The 21,869-nt window shown below is 40.7% G+C and overlaps 1 protein-coding gene across 3 annotated transcripts; it reads right to left on the reverse strand.

Moving 5' to 3' along the window:
* Window positions 1-10,950: 10,950 nt before the first annotated feature.
* MSANTD3 (Myb/SANT DNA binding domain containing 3) lies at window positions 10,951-21,680 on the reverse strand. Of its 3 annotated transcripts, none has more exons than XM_085571811.1 (4): window positions 21,507-21,680; window positions 15,672-15,975; window positions 15,530-15,578; window positions 10,951-14,218 (listed from the first exon to the last, which is right to left on the reverse strand). In XM_085571811.1, the coding sequence occupies exons 1-4, from the start codon at window positions 21,536-21,538 to the stop codon at window positions 13,809-13,811; spliced, it is 795 nt and encodes a 264-aa protein (XP_085427937.1). In that variant the 5' UTR covers window positions 21,539-21,680; the 3' UTR covers window positions 10,951-13,808. The 3 variants fall into 3 exon arrangements, with proteins under 3 accessions (XP_085427937.1, XP_021384376.1, XP_021384375.1); XM_021528701.4 differs by adding an exon at window positions 20,272-20,390 and having other exon boundaries at window positions 15,530-15,975; window positions 21,507-21,648; XM_021528700.4 differs by having other exon boundaries at window positions 15,530-15,975.
* Between the last annotated feature and the right edge of the window lie 189 nt (window positions 21,681-21,869).

Below are 21,869 nucleotides of genomic sequence, written 5' to 3' on the forward strand. Positions count from 1 at the left end.
TTCTGATCAAATGCACTGGAAGAGAATTGCTGTTTTTTTTTTGGTGTCAATTAAAAACCAACCTTGTGTTTCTGTAAGAGAAAAAGACTAAATGAGGTATTCATATTATTAGCCCTTATCTTATTTTAACCATATTTAAGATCTATGAGTTCCTAACTCAAGGTTATATATGGAGAGAGAGGGCAGCAAGATAAACTGGCAGCAATTGGCTTTAGAGCTGATCAAGAAAGGTATTTCTTGACTCTGCTTATATTTGGAACACATTGCTACTTAGAGTTTACACAGGTTCAGAAATATCTTGCACAGATTTCTGCAAAAAAAATCCAGTGAAGATCATTATATACAAAGATTCCACTAAGGACTCACAGACACTGTGCCTCACGGAGGCATGCTGTAAAATACTGTACACACATTTATTTTGACTATCTACAGGGCAGAAGCTACAGACTCCTTTTGTAGGTAGGACACTGGATTAGATGGAGCTGTGGCCTGATCCAGAACATCTTTTACAAGGTCTTATGTACATGAATCCAGTTGTCCCTGCAGCTGCATCCCAGCTCCTCTGGGATGGACATTGGAATACTCAGTATCAGGTTCTACATGTGGCATAGACAAGACACCATTGGAAAACTGTCCCAAACCCACATATAACCTGTGCAGAAAATCTAGAGAATCAGGGAGAAAGGTTAGGTTATCCTTACCACTTACTACTCTTGTTCTCCTCTCCTTTCTTCTAAGCACTCAGCTTTGTGTGCTTTTAAACCCCACTGCTCATCTTGCTGCTCATGAGTGGCAGAGATTTTGGCTTTCTTGGAGGTGTCACAGCATGGTTTAGTTTCCTGGATTTCTACATAGTCTTTGAACTGAGATTATGAAAGTGCTTTTAGTAGGAACCAATTATTTTTATTGCCAAGCTACTCTGTCCAGAAGCAAACTGCTGCGGGATGTGTAATTTTCTCTTCTTCCTCCCCCATTCCTCTCCCCCATTCCTGCGTGTTCCCCCTTTGTCTTGTGACCCAGCCTGCCCCTACCCCGCGGTCCTTTGTCCTGATCCTGCATTCCCTTATCACTCCCCATCGCCATGCGGTCTGTCCCTGCCCCCCCCTCCTCCCCGCCTTTCCCATTGCGGTCCCCGGGGTCTCCAGGGTTTCCCTGCCCCTGCCTCCCATCCTATCCCCATTGTCCGTGGCTCAGGTTCCCCCCGCTCCCGGCACGGGATATAACCGACCCGTGGGTCGGTGCCCCGGTGGTCCCGGGAACACGCTCCCACAATAAACACGTGTCTGCACCCGAACCCCGTGTCGCCATTTCGTCTGTTCCTGTGTTAGAACTGAGCCTCGCAGAGCTGAAGGGGAAAAGCAACCGCTGGCTCTCCCCTCGTCCCACCGTGCTCCTGCAGGCTCTTCCCTGGGGCCGGTCTCGCATGGCAACAAATGGTAGCAGAAGATGGCTATTTCCATCGATTTGTGAAAGGGAGAGAGAAAGGAATTCTGCCGCCGTAAGAGCTCTGCAGATGCTAAGGGGTGTGGATTCGCTGGGCGGAAAACAAACCCAAAACTCCGGGGACCCTCTTCCATCCTCACCGGTGTGCTCTCTACCCCACCTGGGAGCAGCCGCGCTGCGGGGGCAGCTGGACTGCAGGGGCCGGGAGCCGGGTGGACTTACCCGACGAACAAAGAGGAGAGTTTGGCAGTGGCTCACTGGACTGAGCTAGAAGAGTGGCCCATCAGGGGATGGCATCTGAATGGAGACCAGAGGCTGACAGTGGCCGAACCCAGGGTTTCAGGGGCGAGCCCTGGTTAACGGGAACACCCAGGCTTCTGGGAGAGCCAAACCATGAAAGAATACGTCCTCAGTTCAGCACAATTTTTCACCACCGAGGAGAGAGATAGAAATTTCATCACCCGAGCCCGGAGGGTAAGTTGGGTCAGAGCAGGGTGTGGGACCCTGGTGGGCGGCTGGGCTACCTTTTTTTCTTTTCTGAGTTTTAACCACCGTCCGCACCCAGACGGGGGTTGTAGCCTTGCATGTCCCTGGTGGCCAGGAGGCTTTTTCTTTTCTGAGGAGGATGCAACCTCACTCGGTCTTTTTGGGGTAACTCATACTGGAAAGCTCCTTCTCTTTCTCAGAAAGCTGCCTTTTCTACCCTCTCCTCCCTGTTTTGGGCTATGGGGGCAGGGGGGGTCAAAAGGACACCAATGGGACAGAATTGTAAATGGCAACACATCAGCTATGGGAGAATTGTTAAAATCCTAAGAGAGGCCCTTCACATCCATGCATTTCATTGGCTTCCAGCTGTATCAGGCTCCTCTCCTATAGATTTCCCCCTCGGCTTCTGTGAAGCTTCCCCTTCCCTTTTCCCCACGGACTTCCCCAGACCTCCTCCCTTGGGGATGGCAGCAGCCGAGCCGCCCCAAGCACCCTGCCGGACACTGTTATCCTCCCTTAGGGGTGGCATTGGCCGTGCCTCCCCGGGCAAGATGCAGTGCACCTGGCACCCCCTCCCAGGATGGCGCTGGCCATGCTACAGGGATCCGATTTTCCTGCCTTAACCCTTCTCTTCCACCCATGTTTTCCCGCCAGCCCCACCCCTTCCCCAATGGCCCTTCACCATCCCGCAGCGAGGCCAGCCCCTATTAGGGGGGAGGTGAGGTTGGATTAATCCCTCAGGCCTTCTTCTGGCCCCCCCTCTGATGGGAGGGGTCGCCGGAGGGGCCCCTCCATTAAAGGACCTTCCTTTGTAAGAGAGCTTTCCCCTTTGCTGTGGGGGGGCCCCCTTTGAAGGCAGTGGAGCTGGAAACCCGGACCAGGGCTCCACTGTTTTTTTTCCCATGAAACAGTGACACCCAGGTTCACCCTCTATCCCATCTCCTAAATGTACCTTGCCCAAAGTTCCCTTACTATTTCAATACAACTCTTCCCAATTGCTTGTGATAATTTGGAAATAACTTCTTGGATTGAGTTATATCTTATAGAAGGAAAGATCATCCTCTCTAATTACTGCCCACAATGCTATGCCAACTTCGCAATCAAATAATCGAACCACGTTGCCGTTCGCTGCCTGCTTCTGCTCTGCTAGAATTAGAAAAACCACAAGCATCGTGTCATGAATCCTGCTTTCATCCTCGATACAGAATGTGTTTATGATAATTTTGTACCCTTTATCTTAAATTGTAATGTGGAAAAGATTTTTGCCCCATTCATTGTAACTATGATTAGTGTATCACTTTCTGATGTCTCTTGACTTACGCTTTCTCAGTAATTTGTAACGTTGCTAATTTGTTTTTACCTCAGAACTCCCTTTCCTTTATGTAAATTCAAAAGACTGAGTTGCGGGATTTGTAATTTTCTCTTCTTCCCCCCCATTCCTCTCCCCCCTTCCCATGCATTCCCCCTTTGTCCTGCGACCCAGCCCGCCCCTTCCCCCTCCCCCTGTGGTCCTTTGTCCTGATCCTGTGTTCCCTTATCACTCCCCCTTGCCATGCGGTTGGTTCCTGCCCCCACCCCGCCTTTCTTATTGCGGTCCCCGGGGTCTCCCGGGGCTTAACCTGCCTCCCGTCCTATCCCCATTGGCCATGGCTTATGTTTCCCCCCCGTCCCCAGCACAGGGTATAATCGGCCCCGGGTTGGTGCCCCGGTATCTCGGGAACACGCACCCACAATAAACACGTGTCTGCACCCAAGCCCCGTGTCGCTATTTTGTCTGTTCCCGCGCTAGAACGGAGCCTCGCAGAGCCGAAGGGGAAAAGTGGCCCTGCCTCTCCCCTCATCCCACCGTGCTCCTGCAGGCGCTCGCCTAGAGCCGGTCTCGCACGGCAACAAACTGCTGCTGCTTAAGTCAAATTGAAACCTGGTCTGCCAATAGGTCTGCAGTGAGAACATCTGACAGGAACCTATGACTGTATCAGCACTTAAACCAAATATAAAGTTCTGTGGTGAATATGTACAACAGGCCTCACAAGCAGCACTTTCTCCCACAAAATCTGGCAGGGCAACTAAAAAAGTTGCTCTTTTCCATTCTGTATAGTAAAGTTTAGTTTAAGAGACAGAAATAGCACAGTTGTGTGTAAATTAAATGACATTATTTGAAAACAACTCTGAAGGAATGGAGACTAAAAATCATCTAATTAATGTGTAACAATAGATGATGATTTATTGACTCCTCTGTGAATATACAGTTTCTATTGGCAGTATTTAGATATGTTTTCTCAGAAATCCATAATTATTTATGTTTAGTAATTTATGATTAAACATTTTACAAGAAACAAGGCACTAAAATGTACAGTAAGTCATCCTTATTACATATGCTGTGAGTGTCAAACATATTGTACATTCCCCTGGCTTAAACAATTATTAAATTTCTTCCCCCAATGGTACTTCTTGTTGAAGCCATAAGAATATATATATTTTAGGGTCTTACTTTTTCTCCTTTTACTCACTGTTTCTGTAGAAAAAACAAAGAATTTGCTATAATATTAGCTACACAATAAAGATAATGAAAATTACATTCATCACATTTCTAAGGACTCAGACATATTATGAGATCCTTAGAGATTCAAACTATAATATGGTTAATTTTTTATTAATTAAAAAAAAAAAACAAAAAACAACAGTAAAACCAATTTTGTTTAAAGGTACAATTCCAGAAGCCACTTCCATGCACACCAGAACCAGCTCTGGTGGTGTCTGAGGCACTAAAATACTAAAACAACACTTTACAACAGGTGAAATGACTGGGCTGACACCATGATAGGAAATTCAGATCAACCTAGTGGCTACCACTTGGCTAAAAAGAAGATCTTAATAGTGTATAGTTTTTAGTACAATTTAAAAAGCAAGCCCCAGAAAAAACTGTTGCTATTAAAAGGCAAAGACCACAAGAGATACCATCTAATACTCCATTAAAATACTTAGAAGGAGAGATACAAGTTCAAGTATCTTGTGACAAACAGCCCAGTACTTAAGTCCTCATTCTGTTTCTGGTTCTTGCTGACCATAAGCACAAACATGACAAAATGTAATTCTACATATTGCTAAAATACAACAGAATCTAATGTCACATACAATGCCATGTAAAGAAACAGTGGTTTCCTAATTATTTGCCTATTTATACAAAAAGACAATGAGGAGTGCCTAGATTCAGATTTCTCCTTGATATTCTCAAGCTCCTGTGATGACAGTATTTTAGAGATCCAATTTTTAATGCCTCTGCATTTGGACTGCAGTGATCCTGAGCCTCCTGAATGCACATGGAAAGATTGCCACTTTCAGAGGTTTTCAGAGAATCCTTGCAGTCTCCTTAATCAAACAAATTCAGGTGCAAATTCAGCACTGGTGGAATATACATGCAAAATAGGGGAAGATTCTGCTGGATAAGAAAAAGTGATGGTGGAGAAAGAACCACATGGGACGACGTCAAATAATACCCTTGGTCACTGCCAAATTAAAGAGAAAGTTTCTTTTTCACCTTGGAGAGATAAAACTTCTCAAAATATGGCCACTATTAATGTATCATCACAAGATGGTAGTACTAGCAGAGACGGCCATAACACATATGTAAACATATTTTCTCTTAAAGCATTTCCACTTCTTGGGTAAAAATAATGCTGTTAAACTGTATGATTTTTTGGAAGCAAGAGGTTCTTCCTCAGCAATGCAAATCAGTCAAAAACCTAGCAGGTCAGCACCTCTGAAGAACAAGCCCTGTAACTATATGAGTGCTGCTGGATGGTAGCTGGTGGTAGAACAGCTTGTGCATCTTGTGACTGGAGGTTCAGAAGCGCAACCACAAAAAGAAGGGCACGTTAGAGCTATGCCTTTAGGTCTGTGGGAAGCAGGACAGACTGGAATATTACTGTATTTGCATTTGCTAATTACCAGAACTTTTTCTTTGGCTACTGTTGTAAAATGTCATAGCTTCTGCATCTCAAGAAGGTGAAGATCAGATCTCTCATTATTTAACCTTAAACTTTTGAGAAAAAGAAAAAGTGCAAAGTATAAACACACACAAAAGTCCACATGTAGCTGAGAATACAAAATATTACAAAAAATATAATTGGTGTATATGTAATATGTTTATTTTGTTGAATTTATGTATATATTTAAGTGGGCATTGATTAACACAATTGGCTTAAATTTTTTTGTAGTATTTAAGAATGCTGACAGAAAACTGCACCTGTCAGACTGAAGCTGTGTTAAATTATTGCTCTTGGTAATTGAACACTGACAAGGCATAATTTTAAGTTGCCCCATGATTTGGAACATGTTAATGTACAACAATTTAAAAATCCAATTGTTTACCACCCAAAGCCAGTTTTATGCATCACTAAAGTTGCCCACGGCTGTCACTATATCCTTACTTGTGTTTGAAGCTGTGGCAGGATTTGGGATTAAATTTGCTGTGCTGTGGAGCTTCAGCCACTTGTGTCTATGCTGCATATAAGAGAGGGGCCTAAATTTAAGCCAATCTTGTCCCACATCAGGTGTTCTCAGCCTGGCTCCCTCACAGCACAGAATTACCCTGGATTTCCAGAAGCAGAGTTGATGGCATTTGGGCCAGATTGAGATTAGAGATCAACACTTATCTACTGAGGCCATGGGACGGTGTGGAGAAATTTGCTGTCTTCAGTGGGATTGTAGAAATGTAAACTGGAAGTATGCAACTTATTTATCAGTCTACTAGAGGAGTAAAAGCAAGATTTACCCCATAAGACAGTGTTTTAACTGGCTGAGACAAAGCACCACTGTGATTATTTATTTTTTATACCTCTAAACTTGCTGCCTTATCAATTTTAGAAGGCACCTCAGCAATACAGTTAGCAATGACGGTTGTCTTTGCTGGCTAAAACCTCTTATTTTTTTATTCAGATACATCCACCACCGCTGATTTGATAACTGGAGAAGATGCCAGACGAGTTGAGAATGTGAGCACCTTACCATGGTTGAACTGGCACCATCGTGTGGCTAAGTATATCCCAGCAGGAGTATTGCCTTTGAGGTAAACAGGATCAAATCAGCAGGGGAAGACTTCTCATGCTCTCAGCCACCAACAGAGTGCAACTTAACGCCCATTCCAGCCTCAGAGCCCTCCTGCAGGCCAGCAATTGAAAGCAAATTAAGTGCATTTTGGAAACCAGTGTTGCTTTATTTGGCAAGGACTTCACATTATGCTTCATTTGAGACAGAAAGTTGGAGGTAAGGCAATATTTGTATTGGATATTATTGTTCCCAAAGCAGAGGCTGAACCTCTCTATTAGGTCAGCAGTGATAACTCCCAGCCTGCCAAAATTTCTGCCCTGGTTTAAATACCAAATTCATCACATCACTGCTCTGATCTGCACTTTTCAGAATCTCAGTATTTATAAAATATTTTTCAAATAAATGGAATTTATGTTGTGTGTGCCAATTCAGACAGTCCATGGGATTAGAATTCAAATAGTTACAAAGCCAAGCAACTCACTGGGCTGAAGGAGTGAACAGTGGGACTATGTAGGTGTCTAACAGAACAAAACAATTTTTTGGTAAAAGCTTTGGTGAGAGTAAAAGATCAAATTGCAAAACTCCACAATTTAACAGAAACAGCATTCCTCCCTGTTCCCACGTTATAGTGTGACACAGAATGAGTGGCAGGAGCTATATGGGCAATTCAGCTGGTCCATTTGTGGCCTAGTACATAATTTCAGGGCATAATTTAAAGAAAATAAAAGGGATCTGTACATGACCAAATAATGGGCAGAGCTTGAGCAGCTCATATGGCTTATATGGCAACCTCTAAGTGCCATATAAAAAATAAATTACCACTAAATAGGCATATAATTTCAGATTCAGGTTCATGTCTCTCCAAGAACAGCCTCTTACAGCTGAGAAGGAATATCTGAAGATTTGTGGAATACAATTAATCTCAAGTTGTGCTGAATACAAACCCATTTCAACTCTCTTGCCAAAAAAATTTGATTAATGAGGTGCTCTAACAGTTGGTTAGAGACTGAAGCACACAACTGTTCTAAAGCTGGACTGCACAGCAGAAGAAAAACAAACAATCAAAAATTTAAAAACTCACCTAAATAAAATAAGGACAATCTACAAATCTATCTTGCCTAATTTCTGTTAAAACAGAGAGTTGTTTCCCTAAATACATATATGTCTAGTGTAGATTTTGTATCTAGCCAGCCCCTCATCAAGAAGGGAACAGATTGCTTCTGGCAAATTGAGTGCTTAATTTTTAATTTTTTTATTCCTTTTATATTTTTTGTGTGGCTGTTTTGACAGACTACAATATTTGGCAAAAATACTTCTTGATTCTTAGAGCAGTTGGCCATCTGGTAAGATTAACCCACACTCTCCTGAATATAACAGTGTTACAACTCACAGCCATGGAGTGGACAACCTTTTCCTTTTCCTTGCTGTATAACCCATGCCATTTGGGAGACTTACGTGCTGGACAGATTTCACATGGCTTTCCACAGTGTGTGTGCACATGTGTATGGATAATGTAGTGCTGGAAAACTGTCCAACTTCAATTTTACAAAAGTGAGGTCTAATAACTCTGGTGGGATTCCTACTTGAAAGTACCTACTTTGCTTATTGTCAGGCACTTGTGAATGCTATGATAGAGGTGTCCAGAGCCTTAAAGGAAAGAGAAGTGAAGACCATGAGGGGAAATTGTTTGACATGTGTGATAATCTTACCTCTTGGGACAGCTAAAAGCTGTCTTCACTTTGACTCATTCTGAAAACCAGCCTTTTTTTTTTTTTTTCTTTTTGACTTTGCAAGTTTTTAATTTGTTTTTAACATGACTGATGGTGTTGTCAGATGCCTAATCCCTTCAACATCAGAACAGCAAAATTTTCAGAGCCTCAGATAGTACATTTTAGGTCCAGCAATCTGCTCACATTTTTATGTGTACCTTATTTAGATATCAGAGAAACAAGCTAATCATCAGCACAGAAGTCAGTCTGTGATACCAGAAACAGAAGCCACTGCTTGCTTTCACTGGAAAACATATTATCCTATTCTTATAGATGGCAACGAATGGTCATCTTTCTTTTTATCAAATGTACAAAATTCAGGGAGAATGATGATGTGTGAATATACACTCAGGAGTCTTGAGAAGAAACAGAAAAATAATGTGTATAGATAGGTAATTATCTTATGAAAAAACTAAGGTACATCAGACTTTCAAAAAAAGAAAGCTAACTCAAAATATGAAATCACAGGACTACCTTTGAGGTGCTTGTCTGAAAAAAAAAATTCAATTAGATGTTATTTTAAGATTTACATGTAATTCCTCTACCCACAGAGTAGCAAAATACAAATGTGTAGCAGTTTATTATTTCAATGTCATAAGGAGAAAAATACCTGAAAACATGATGCTACATGATACTACATGAATGTGTGGTTGTACAGACTGTAACCACAGAGATTCAGAACAAAACTGGAACATTGTAATGCAAGTGGGGAAGAAGGAAAAGGACACATAAAAGCCACTGTAATTAAAACCAGGAAAAAAAAAAAAGTCTGCAAAAATAATAGAAAATGCCTATGCAATCATATAAACACTTGGGACACTGCTAAAATTTGGTATTGGAAGCACGCAGAGATGAATGCTCATTAAACACAATTCAGCACAACATCCTCAGCTGCACTATATGCTCAGGAAAAGGCAGCCCTGAGCCATCCCTCTTTCTCTGGGACAGGGCTGCAATGGGAATATTGTAACCCTGAGTAGCAATAGTTCAAATTCTGAGGGCTGAACCCAAAATCTGAGGGCTGAGCTCAGCCACACGAGGTGCACCTGCTCTGTAAGGATCACTTCTCTGAGCAGTGCCTGAGGAGGGCTGTGTTTCAGCCCTGCCTAAACACATCTCTGCAGCATAGGAAGGAACTTCAGAGAGAGGATTATGGCAAGCAGCAAACTCCCTTGCTCTGGTGATAAAGCAGCCTGGGCATTGAAAGAAGTAGAATAGATGTCAGGCTAGGTTGTTTGTCAGTGTAAGAAATTTCTTTTGAGGAAGCTGTGAAAGGATTCCACTGAGACTCCTCAACTACCATAATAGAAGGAAGTTTTTTACCCCAAGGATTTAGGAAGAATCAAAATCAATTACATAGCTTCAACCCCCCTGCATTAGGGGGTTTGTCCCCCTGACAAAGGACATTGTGGTCACAGACTGTCCTCCCAAATTACATGGAGCTGGAATGGAGGAAGGTCTCTTTTCCATTTCTCAATACTAACCTCTCCTCAAAATCCTCTAATATGTTTCTCAGCCTGAGAGCAGAATCCAGAATGTACTGGCAGTGTAGCAAAGGTAACTAGCCATGCCTTCTGTGGAAAGGAAAGGTGGTGGTAGAGGAGCACCCATTACATGTTCAAATCCTGTGATATGGGCAGTCTGGGCAAGGGGAAGGAAAAGGAAAAACACATGTCTCAGGGTGAAACCCTCTGCTCATACTGCTGATTAAAAAACTACGGGTGAACAGAGACTTAAGGAAAAAATGCAGAATAAAAAAAAAATCAAGACATGAAAAAATTTATACTAGGCAAGAAATTAGATTACCTCCAAGGAAAGACAGCACCTGGAGCTAGGTTCATGTTAATTTGGGCAGTATAAAGGAATTCATCACACCTTGTCTAGAAGGCCATTGTTTTCTTTCATCAGAATACAGAGGCTAAGAACAATGGCCACTATGTATCTGGTACACATGCTCTTGTATAGAGTTAAGTAGGGATCATTTTGCCCTGTGTATCTTTTAAGTTCATTCCTGACAAAAATTTTATAGCAAATCCAAAAAAGAACAGGCATGTTCTTCTTTAAATACTGCTGTATTCTATCTGTGGAAAAACCTGGAGAATATGCATATATTCCTTGGCCAAATAGTTAACAGGAAAACACAACATGTGAAAGTATTTGAATTATGTAAATTGGAAAAAAAAGGGAGATAAACAAATGGACATATTGTCTGAGATAGATATATTACATATATAAGAAAAGTCAAACACAAGAAAAGGTAAACTCTACTACCAGAAGGAGTAATTGCAAAACAACAAAGGCAAAAGTAATTTCTCAAGTAATTTCAATTCCATCACATTGATCACTTTAAAAAGCCAAAGCATGGCAAGGAGATACATCATTTTCTCCTGTTGATCTTTTACATTTTTCTGTGTTTATCACCCAGTTTTACATCAACCAACACTCAACTACAAATGGGAAAGCAAGAGTCTGTGTCACCTGTGAATGATCTATTCTCTTTACCACAAAACCTACTTGTATAATTTATGTTAGGTGTAAAATTCCCACTCTTCCCCTATGCATCTAATGATCATTCTTTGTTTCATACCTTCATCTTGGCTATTTTTCTTTCTCTTATGGTCTTCTTTCTTTTAAATAGAACTTGAATTAAAAGGGCCTATTGTTCAGCATAAGAACTGTAAATTTTGGTCTCAGAATAAGAAAATACACCAAGAAGCAAGGTATTGTCCACTTGAAAACATGCTTATTTTAAAGGATTTTTAAATATAAAAATACAATGATCTTTCATGAGCAATCATATAACTTCCAGAAGTTCAAGCTACCCTTACTCACATTTTGCGAATGTCTATTTCATCATTTTCACAGGGCTATCTATTCTTGCCCCCTTCACAGTGCTGAAATTGTCTCCATTCATTACCTTCTAACACCTAGTTTTCATTTATTTTCACTTAGAAGTCAAATAACTGACTCATCTTTCAGACCACAGAATGCAATCTCAGAACAAGGTCCTAATTTCTGTTTACTTTTCTTTTGCCTCTATTATACCTTCCAAAAGTGTTTTCATTCAGCAGAAAAATAAAAGTGCCCATAACATCCTTCTTTGGAATCCCTGTACTTTCTTCACACAGCCAATTTATAAGAATATTGAGTTTGTGGTCAAAAAGATCTGTCTTCAGATTTTACACAGGCCCTCTTTTTTTTTTTATCTTGCACCAGCCCAGCATATTTTTTTTCCTCTGTCATATAAAATGAGCTGTAATAAATAGCTCCCATTGTGATTGCTGGTTTTAGCACATTTAAGGAAGTAGCACAGGTACCACACTGTTAACCACAGCTAGTCCTGTGGTTGATAATGGCAGTGCTCACAAAGATGAATCACCAGCAGTGAAACCAGGTCAAAAAAACCACATACACACACACACACACACACACACACACACACACAGAGTGAACCCTACTCAATCAAAAACAAAACCAAAAGGAAGTCACTCCACCAGAAAGGATATCCAGGGAAAGAGATAGGAGTGTAGCTGGGAATGTATGCCTTGTAACATACTCTGCTTTGAATACATTGTTCACAGTATGGACTCACCCTCAGGAGTAATGATCTGAAAATACTTTATTGAATTATGTGATACTCTGATTTTTCAATGAAAATTTATGGTTTTGTTCATTTTTCTCACTGCTTCAAATGACAGTTGTACACCTTCCTGTAAAACAGGTTTTCACACACCAGAAGTTCTTATGAATCCTTGCAGGGTTCTGCATTTCACATTTTCTTAACTCTTGCCCCACTAGAATAAATGATTGCCAGGGTAAAGATTATCTATCTTTATTTGTGCTTTCCTACTATCTACCATTCTGGACATCCAAAATCTGTGGGGACTTTCATGTGAATGCCTTCATATAAATCATGTCCATCACCCCTCACTGACAGCAAAGGCAAGAAACACACCACCATAATGCACAGGACAGAACAAAACAAAACAAAACAGAACAATGCTTCAAGACAGGAATGATTCCTTTGAACCGCTTCCCACCCTATGAGAAGGAAAAGAGGGTGAGTCTTAGTCTTTTCTTCTAGCTAAGGAGAAATAATCAAGTTAGTTGCTACACCATCAAGTATTGCATAGCAAAATAGAGGGAGACTTTGCCAATGGACTGGCTGGCTCACTGCATTTTAAGAGCTTTATGAATTCTTAAAAAGCTCTTCCCCTCAGAATGACTTCAGGTGAACAGCGCACAGTGCTGGCAGCAGCATTTGACCCTCCTGTTTGGGTACTCTATTTCAATACAAGATGGGCCTGAAAATTAAAGAATAAGCACAGTGGCTTTTGAGGAAGAAGTTGCCTTCTTTTTAATTTCTCAAGTGTCAAGGCTCAAACAACTGGAGGGCCATTCCACAACCATCCTCTCAGTCAGCCAGACAGCTGGAAAATAAACATTACTGTTCTTCAGAAGGAGAGGGCTGTCACTACAGTGTCCTTCTTGCTACATCCTTCATTTTCACATCTTTTATGAAGAATAAGTTATGGACTGTATTAACTAGTTTATTTTCCCTAAGCTTCAGCATAATGATCCAGCTAATAGCTGTATATCACCTTTTGTCTCAATAGCAGAGAGCAACTCCAACCCTTGCCTTCATTTGGGAAATGGTAGATAGGAAGAGATAGAAATCAAAACAAACACTACAGCCCAATATTTAAAGATGTTAAGTTTTCTTAAGAACTCCCAATGTAAGAATACCTTACTCTTACCAATGTAAGGGTACCTTAAACTTCACAAGGATCAAGGGTGTTCTGCAAGGAGAAAATATGTTCACATTGTAGAACACTGTGCATGTCTGCGAGTTAAACAAATCAGAACTACCTACAAACAAACAATAGAGTTTTCCTCTTGGTGAACTATACCACTGTTTCCCTAAACATTAAGAGTCATAGTGTGTTCACTATCAGCCAGGCACCTATCCTGTCACTGTACATTCACAGTAGAAAACCCTCTTTCCAGTGCGTGTTACTCATAAATGTGCTAAACCAGACTGACTCTCTGCCCTTCTATGTTCTAAGGTGAATTAGGAAAGGGTCTGTTATAGGAGGATACAGGCCATTCTTTTGTAATGGTCTGCAGTTTTCTCTCCCAATACATTTTCTTTTTATTTAGAACTTCCATTTTTATCCTGTGTTCTTCTTCAGCCATCTCACACTCTCTTTCTATTTGCTGTATCTTTGCCACATGAACTTCATTCATTTGGATTAACTGCAGTTGCAAAATCGACATTTGCTGATGATGTTCTTCCTCATGCATCTTTTTCAGAGCACTTTCCTGAGATGCTTTACTTCTGTAGTTCTTATCTGCTGCTATTCTGACATCAGAACATGAAGGCTCAGGCTGGGAGGTACCTTCGCATACTGGAAAATGTACCAGCTCTTTGTCTTCATCACAAAGTTCTCTGTTTGACACAACAAATGACTCTGCAAACAAAAGAAGAAAAAGTGTTACATTATTCTCTTCCCTTCCTTCAAGAAACAGAAATGTGATATATAAGTGACTTACATGTGCATATGAAACTTGTGCTCCAGTAGCAAAGCACAGGAGCCACTACATAATGCAGTTCTGCTGCAGAATACTAAGGGCATAATGGGCTGAACAAAACCACTTGGGGCTCTGTTGAAAGACCTGCAAGGCTATAGTGGGAATTCAGAAGACTAAACTGAATGCAGACACTTGTAAGTGGACACCTAAATTTAGGTGGCTGAGCCTGGAGCTAAACCTTAATGCAGCCACTTAAGCTAAATCCTATGTGACTTGCAATATTTTATGAAAGATCTGAGTGTCAGGTGAAGCTGTGTCAACATGAATATCAAATCACTGAGGGAATAGTAGGAAGAACACTTCTTATTCTTTCCTTATTTCTGCTGCAGATGTTGTAAATACAGTAGTGACAATTTTTAGGTAAAAATCACATTATTCTAACATTATTCTAACTGAGAAGGCTCTACCAATTTTTCTGAAAGAGACCACGCAGGGAACAGAACAGTTACCACTGCAAATGAGGGTCTCAAAATACATTTCTATCCAAAACAAAATAACTAATTATGGTAAATAGAATTATGAAAGAGGCATTCTAAGAATGTTATCTAACAATGTAGCTGCTGTTGTCTTTTGAACAAGGACAATCTTCTGTGTGAGATCCCGCCATAATAAAATTTGCAATAAACTGTTGCAGCCACGCTCCCTCCTGGTATTGAATTATTCCTTCTGGGTATGCTTGCCAAACAAAGAAGAATGTAGTGGTGAACTTTTTCAGAAAGGCGATTCTCCAGTGTGGACTGCAGTGTGAAACATGGCTCCACATACTCTTTTTAGTCCTTGAAAACAAAGGAGGAAAGACCACAGGGAACTCTTGCAGCAGGCAATTGTGTATCAATTTGCTGCTTGTAGCTTTCTTTTTTTTTTTTTTTAAACCAGCAAAATGATACTTTAAAAATGATAAAGATATCCTTGGGACTATTCTTTGGAAAGCCAGCATGATAGCAACAGTGATGCTTGCCACAAAGCAGCAGATATGTCTGTTGATGAAAACAGATGAAAAAAATCTGCAAAAACCTCACACCTGTTTAACTCCTGAAGGCCTCAGGAAATACACACAGCCTTGTAATATCATAGCTCTGAAATTACTGTTCTATATCCAGCAGTCACAGCTAAGTGGAGAGATTTGAAAAAGAATCACTGGCAAAATCACATACAAAACACTACTTGCATCATTACAGCAACATTTATACCTTGACTAGAAGCATCAGGCTGATATTCAGAGTCTTCTTCTGGTGGGCTCTGCAAAAAGTACATTTGCTCAGGCATTATGCTTCCAATCTTCTCTTTCCCTACGATGTGAGTATTTATAAGTGGACTAATACTTCTTTTTACCTTCTCCCGCCTTTCATGTGCCATTATCTTTTTTGTCCGTGCCTTGATATTTTCCCAGCATTTCTTTAACTGTTTGAAGTCTCGCAGTGATACACTGGGCTGTGAATTATATTCATGAGCTAGTGCTTGCCAGGTGCGCTGTTTCAGAGCAATAGTTCTTGCATCACTTTTTTTACATTCAAGCACGTATTTGTATTTTTCAACTAATGCAAGCAGCACACTCTTCTCCACTTCTGAGAAGTATTTAGCAGGCTTTATTATTTCGTTTTGCATTTTCTCCCGTTTCTCCAAGAAGCCAAAATTCCTATGAAAACAGTGATGGAAGAAAAAAAGAAAAAAGAAAACCAAACACAAATTAGAACTGGTTGCAATATGGGGTAACTGTCTTTCAGAAAAAAAAACAAAACCCACCAGAAAAAAACAAAAAAAACCCACCCTACTTCATTTTCTAGAATACCTTGTGAATAGTTCTAGACCACATAATGAAATGATCAGGTAAGATAAAACAGAATTACATGCTGGTTTGTGTTGCCTCATTAGTGGATACAGTGACAGAAGTCGACAACAATGAATAGTTGTCTTTGTTACAATTTATCTGGATACAAAATACTCAGTATTTACTTAGTATCTTGCTTTTAATATCATGTTTTCCTGTTCATTGCACTTTTTCACTTCCATAAAGTTTTCCAAGCACTGAAGTCAGGAACAAATTCCAAAACCCAGCCTTCACTAGCTTCACATTTATGTCTAAAGCCACCTTCAGCATGGTTTGGTTTCTTTTGATTTAAAAAATACCCTCCTCTGTCCTTGCTAATTGTGTATAATTAATTTCCCCCATCTCTCTCCAACATTTGAAAGCTCATTTGTATGAGCAATGATAGTAAGAAGTTGTTTTTTCAAAGACCTGTCAGCTTTGTACTCCCCCATGCTCCATCCTCCCCCTGAATGATACCCAGTAGGCAGCAGGATCCTGACCTGTATTACAATATTGAGAAGCAGCAAGAGTTGCAAGAAGACAAGAAATACAACAGAAGCAAACCACGTGGAAGGTACAGGTCCTTTGCCCTTGACTGCTGGCCCTGCATGTGTGGCACTTCCTTGCACTTGTGCTGTTGGTCACTCAGGAGCCAACAACCAGGCTAAAAAGAGTTCTGGCTTTAACACAGCCACTGCTATACACTTACACCATGTCAGCAACACCTCTCTTCTCAAGTCCACCACTTATGTAGTCAATAGGAAAAAGGTAGCTGATAACAGGGAATTAGTGGCCATTTGAAAAACAAAAGCAGTGTTGCCTTCAGTTAACAATATATGACTGTGAAACAAAATATCCCTTTGCTTCTTCTATCTTTTCTTACTTTTCTCCCCCTTCCTTTCTGCTGTAACTATACAGTCCAAATTACTTTCAGATTTTGGGCAAAAATGCAGCTCTCATTTCTTTTATTTTTAGTCATTAAACCCAGTGATACATTTATAAGATAACTGGTTCATATTCCTAGCAGTCTAGGACTCTCCCAAAATGAATTTTCTAGTCTTTTGCCTATTGTTTCTACTTTTCTTATAACATTCCTTGACGATGCATTAGATAGCACTATCAGGTTTCCTCTTCTCAATATATTTTTCATTAACTCCACTGCACTAGGACTTTCTTTGTGCCATCTTTGTAGTTCCTTTCCTCCAAACATCTTAGTACTTACAGTTATTCCCATCTCTTTCAGTAAAGGTAACTACTTCTGTTTATAAAGAAAGCTAACAGACAAGCTAATAAAGAAATGAAAGCCCAAGCTTGATATTAAAACAGTGGCTCTCTTGAGGAGCCCATAAAATATGACAAAGCCCAGCTGTCCTGGTTTCAGCGGGGACAGAGTTCATTTTCTCCCTGGAGGCTGGTACAGTGCTGTATTTTGGGTTTAGAGAGAATAATGCTGATAACACATGGATGTTTTAGTTGATGCTCAGTGGTGCTTATTCCAAGTCAAGGATTTTCAGTTCCCCATGCTCTGCCAGAAAGCAGGTGCACAAGCAGCTATGAAGGAGCACAGCCAAGACAGCTGATACAAACTGGCCAAAGGGATGTTCCATACCATGAAATATCACGTTCAGTGTATAAATGAAGAGGGATCTGGCCGAGACCTGCAGGTGATGAGCAATCATATTGTGCATCATTTGTTTATCTTGAGTTTTCTTCCTCTCTCTCTCCCCCACTACTTTCTCTTTTTCACTACAACTATTATTAGTGCTACTAAATTTTGTTTCAGTTATTAAGCTGTTCTTATCACAATCCACAGGTTTTACTTTTTTTTTTGATTCTCCTCCCCACCCCACTGGGGGCAAGGGGCGAACAAGCAGCTGCACAGTACTTGGTTGCTGGCTGGGGTTAAACCATGATGCTAGCAAAATAAAGAAGTCAAAGAACAGGGGACATAGTGGAAAAAAGCCTGGAATAGCAAAACTGAAGCAAAGTTAGTAAGTAGAAATAAGTAACAGTCTAGGTCAAGTTAGTAGCTAAGTTGTACCCCTACTGAAAAAAGAGCAAACACTTGGTTTGCACATTCTGTCATTGCTTAACTGGGTTATTTCCAGTCACCTGTGTGGGTCCTACATAGTCACAGTTCTGCTCTCTCTTACCAAATCCTGGTGTCACAAGGACATGGGAGAGCTGAAGTTTTTGCAGCAGACAGGATCAAGGGGACTAAGGGAAAGGTCCATAGCAAAACAAAATGTAATAGTGCTACTGGTAATAGAAGAACTAGTTTATTTTACATTGAAGCAAAAGGAGGAAGAAGGAAGAGAGTTGGGTGGCTGAGTTTAAGGAAAACAGTTTCTTGGTTCAATATTTCCTCTGTCACACTGTATCAAGTTTGGTTTCTTTTTTTTTTTTTTTTGGTCTGTGAAAACTTAAGTCACCCCCCCATATTGGTGACAGGAATTCTTAAACAGCTATAAACTGACAGCACAAACTAGGTGTAAGCAAAGAAACTGCTTTAATGCATACCAGTTATTACAATGTCTAGGCCTAATAGAAGTGTACAGCTGCTTCAGGAGTTCCTTAAATAAAACAAACTAGGAAAAAAAAAAAAAAGGCAGTAACAAAATTGACATCCTAGCAAAGATACTTAAAACTGGCAAATTTGCTCCATGAAGCCGCTCTATAAACACACAAAATAAAAGAGATCTGGAATGGAATAGAATGTATCTACTAATCTATTTTACTTACATACTTGTTGCACTATTCCAAACCATTAAGTTGCTTTAGAGAGATGCTGAAATAAAATTCTTGGGACTAAATATTGGTTCTATATCTTAATCTCAATTCCACCAAGAAATGGGATGAAATGCAGTCTCACCGGAAGTTGTGAAGCCCAGTAGCTTTTGACCCTGAAAAACCAGGATTACTCCATGCGATCAGAAAGGACTGATTCTACCTTCTACTGATACATGTAAATCTTACTTCTAGTTTTGAAAAGGTGAGAGAATCTCAGACAAAAAAAATCATTACATGTTTATTTTTAGAAAATCCCTTTATTTAGAAAAACTGGATTTTCAGAAGTTTGGAGACTATATTCAAAAAGTTAAACATTACTAGGACTTCTGGATTCTAGATGCTAAATATCTAGCTCCACAGACTGGCCAAGAGCAGCTGATGTCAGTAAATATCTAAAACATTTTTAAATATGACATCTCATATATTAAGAAATTATGAACTAGAATAAAAAGCTCATCTTTCATAGATGGAGCAAATTTAAGTATCACTTTCATACCACACTATCATTTACTTCTATTATTTTTACTGTTGTAGTTTCTGAGATCCCCAGTTGTAAGTTAAGTTCAAATACTAAACATTAAAGAACGGAAATATAAGTCCTACTCTGAGAAGAATATATTGGTCTTTTCTTGCACTAATAACATTCCTAGTATTTGTTTCCTAAACATACACATTATATTTGTGCCCTTCCTGTGAAGAAGCAAGGATTATGATCTAGGATGCATAAAGGAACTCAAGAACTTGTGTGGGCAGTTTAATACATAGAAGAAAAGAGTTTTGGAAGACTCTCCTCAAGCTCTTACATGCTTAACCTACTTTCTTCAATGTATTAAAGCCCAAGGTGTCAAGAAAGCACTCTGAGATGGCAGGAGAAGTTAGAATACAGAGAAGTTGAATCAGAACACCATGATGTATTTATATTCACCTCTTTTTTCTTTATGCATATTATTCACCTTCTTGCAGCCCACTGGCTCCTCTGCAGAATATGAGAAAGGATTCACAAGCCCAGAATTTCCATTTTGAGGCTAAACAGTCCTGCCAGGACATATGCCTGGGATATAATTTAGCAGGAATCTGTGCTGAAATCAAAGCAGTTTACTGTGCATAGCTCATTCTGTAAACTGGATTGATTTGTGTGGGCACATGAGGACAGTTGCAGAGTAAATTCTAAGAAACAAAGACTGGAAAGCTTCTCCCACTCTTACAGGTGCCTATGCTCCAAGACACAAGCAGTAAGAAAGCATTTTATCCTAAATATTTTCTCCTGGCATGACTCAATTCACAAAGTGCCTTAAAACAAAGCAGTGTCCTAAGTATTTGTCCTCTCACACAAACCTCTATAGCTTCAAGATAACAGAGGTATCTCTCAGCTCCTCATCTTTACTGTGAAATGTTGTGCAGAGTTCTTCTTTTAAAGACTATAAGGCATGTGATGTGATCTGCTGGGAGAATAGCTTGAAAAAAGAATTACACAAGTTAGGAAATGCACATATGACCATAAATATTTCACACACATGCATTATTTTGCTTGCACACATCTAAACAGACACCCAAGCTCCACTCAGTTGCATAGAAACCCAGTAAAAGGTAAAAAATTAGGTTTAAGTTGGCAAGTATGAGCATTTTTAGTCCATGAAATGTTTTTTTAGGCAGAAGAAAATACAGAGAGAAAGTTATGGTCAAAGACTTATCCCAAATGTTAAACCAAATGTTAACCAAACCCAAAGAAAAGAGTTTATTAGCGAACTGTGGTCACTTATGGGGTGAAAATGAAGTTCACTGACCAGTGCCAACAGAATTACTACCAGAAATATTCAAAGATTGATAAAAATAAAATTTATGTCTCTAACTTAAATTCCAGGTGAAGCTCTAAACATAGCCAGTAATTAACAACATTGGAAATCAATCATAATTCTGTCCTTTTTATCCAGTGCTCGAGGAGGGAAGAAAGACATGGAAATGCAATGACCCAAACTAGTCACAACAGGTTTATATTTTGTTTGAATGACAGAAGCAGCAGTAAACAGTGTTCTTGTTCCTCAGATGTTTCCCTGGTTTTCCTCACCAAGCTTCCATCAGTGTGCCAGGCCTGACCCTGCCTACCTTGAAACTTGAAATCACTAGGTAATCAAGAGCACATTGCAAATATGAATGAGCTCTATACAGGAAATGTGCTTTAATCAGATTTTTTTAAAATCCCACCTCCTTGGGTGCTTTCCCCCCATGCTTTAATACAAATTAACAGTTATCGTGGATCATCCAGCAAAAATACAAGCTCATCTACTAGTAAAATTCACAGTACTTTACCGAAATTTCTCCTGTCAGATTTTATATAGCTATACCTGGAAATGTATTTATATGTGTGTGTGTGTGTGTGTGTGTGTGTGTGTATATATATATATATAATCATATCACACTATAGATATACACAGATGGATTTTAAGCGGGTCATCCCGCTGCCTATGGAGGACATCCAAAGCACTTCCCGCAAGCAAGGTAATGGACGCAGGTTGTTATTCCGAACGACTGCCTGAAATCCACCAAAAATAGGCATAATATAGGAATCCTACCAGACTCTCCCGCACCCGAACTTCTCAAACATTAACTCGAGCTTGGTGGGGTTTTTGTAATCTCCTCGCTAGCTCCTCTTCTGCTTGAAGGAGAAAGCAGGACAGGTCCCGGCTCCACAAAGGCGGCCGCTCCCCGTCGGGCGGGCGCGGAGGCTGCGGCGCGGTGCGGGCGCATCCGCGGCGGCGGCGGGCGGGCTCGGCGGGCGGGCGGCCGCTGTCACCCGGCGCCCGCGGGGACCAGCGCCGGCGGCGGGGACAACCCCACCCTGCGGCCCCGCCGGCTCCCCGTAACAAAGCGCCTCTCGGCTCCCTCCCTCCCTCGTTCCCCGCCTCCCTCACCTCCCCGCCCGCAGGCCGCCGCCA

Source organism: Lonchura striata, chromosome 2 (assembly GCF_050655825.1).
Source record: "Lonchura striata isolate lonStrDom1 chromosome 2, ASM5065582v1, whole genome shotgun sequence".
NCBI classification, from domain to species: Eukaryota; Metazoa; Chordata; class Aves; order Passeriformes; family Estrildidae; genus Lonchura; species Lonchura striata.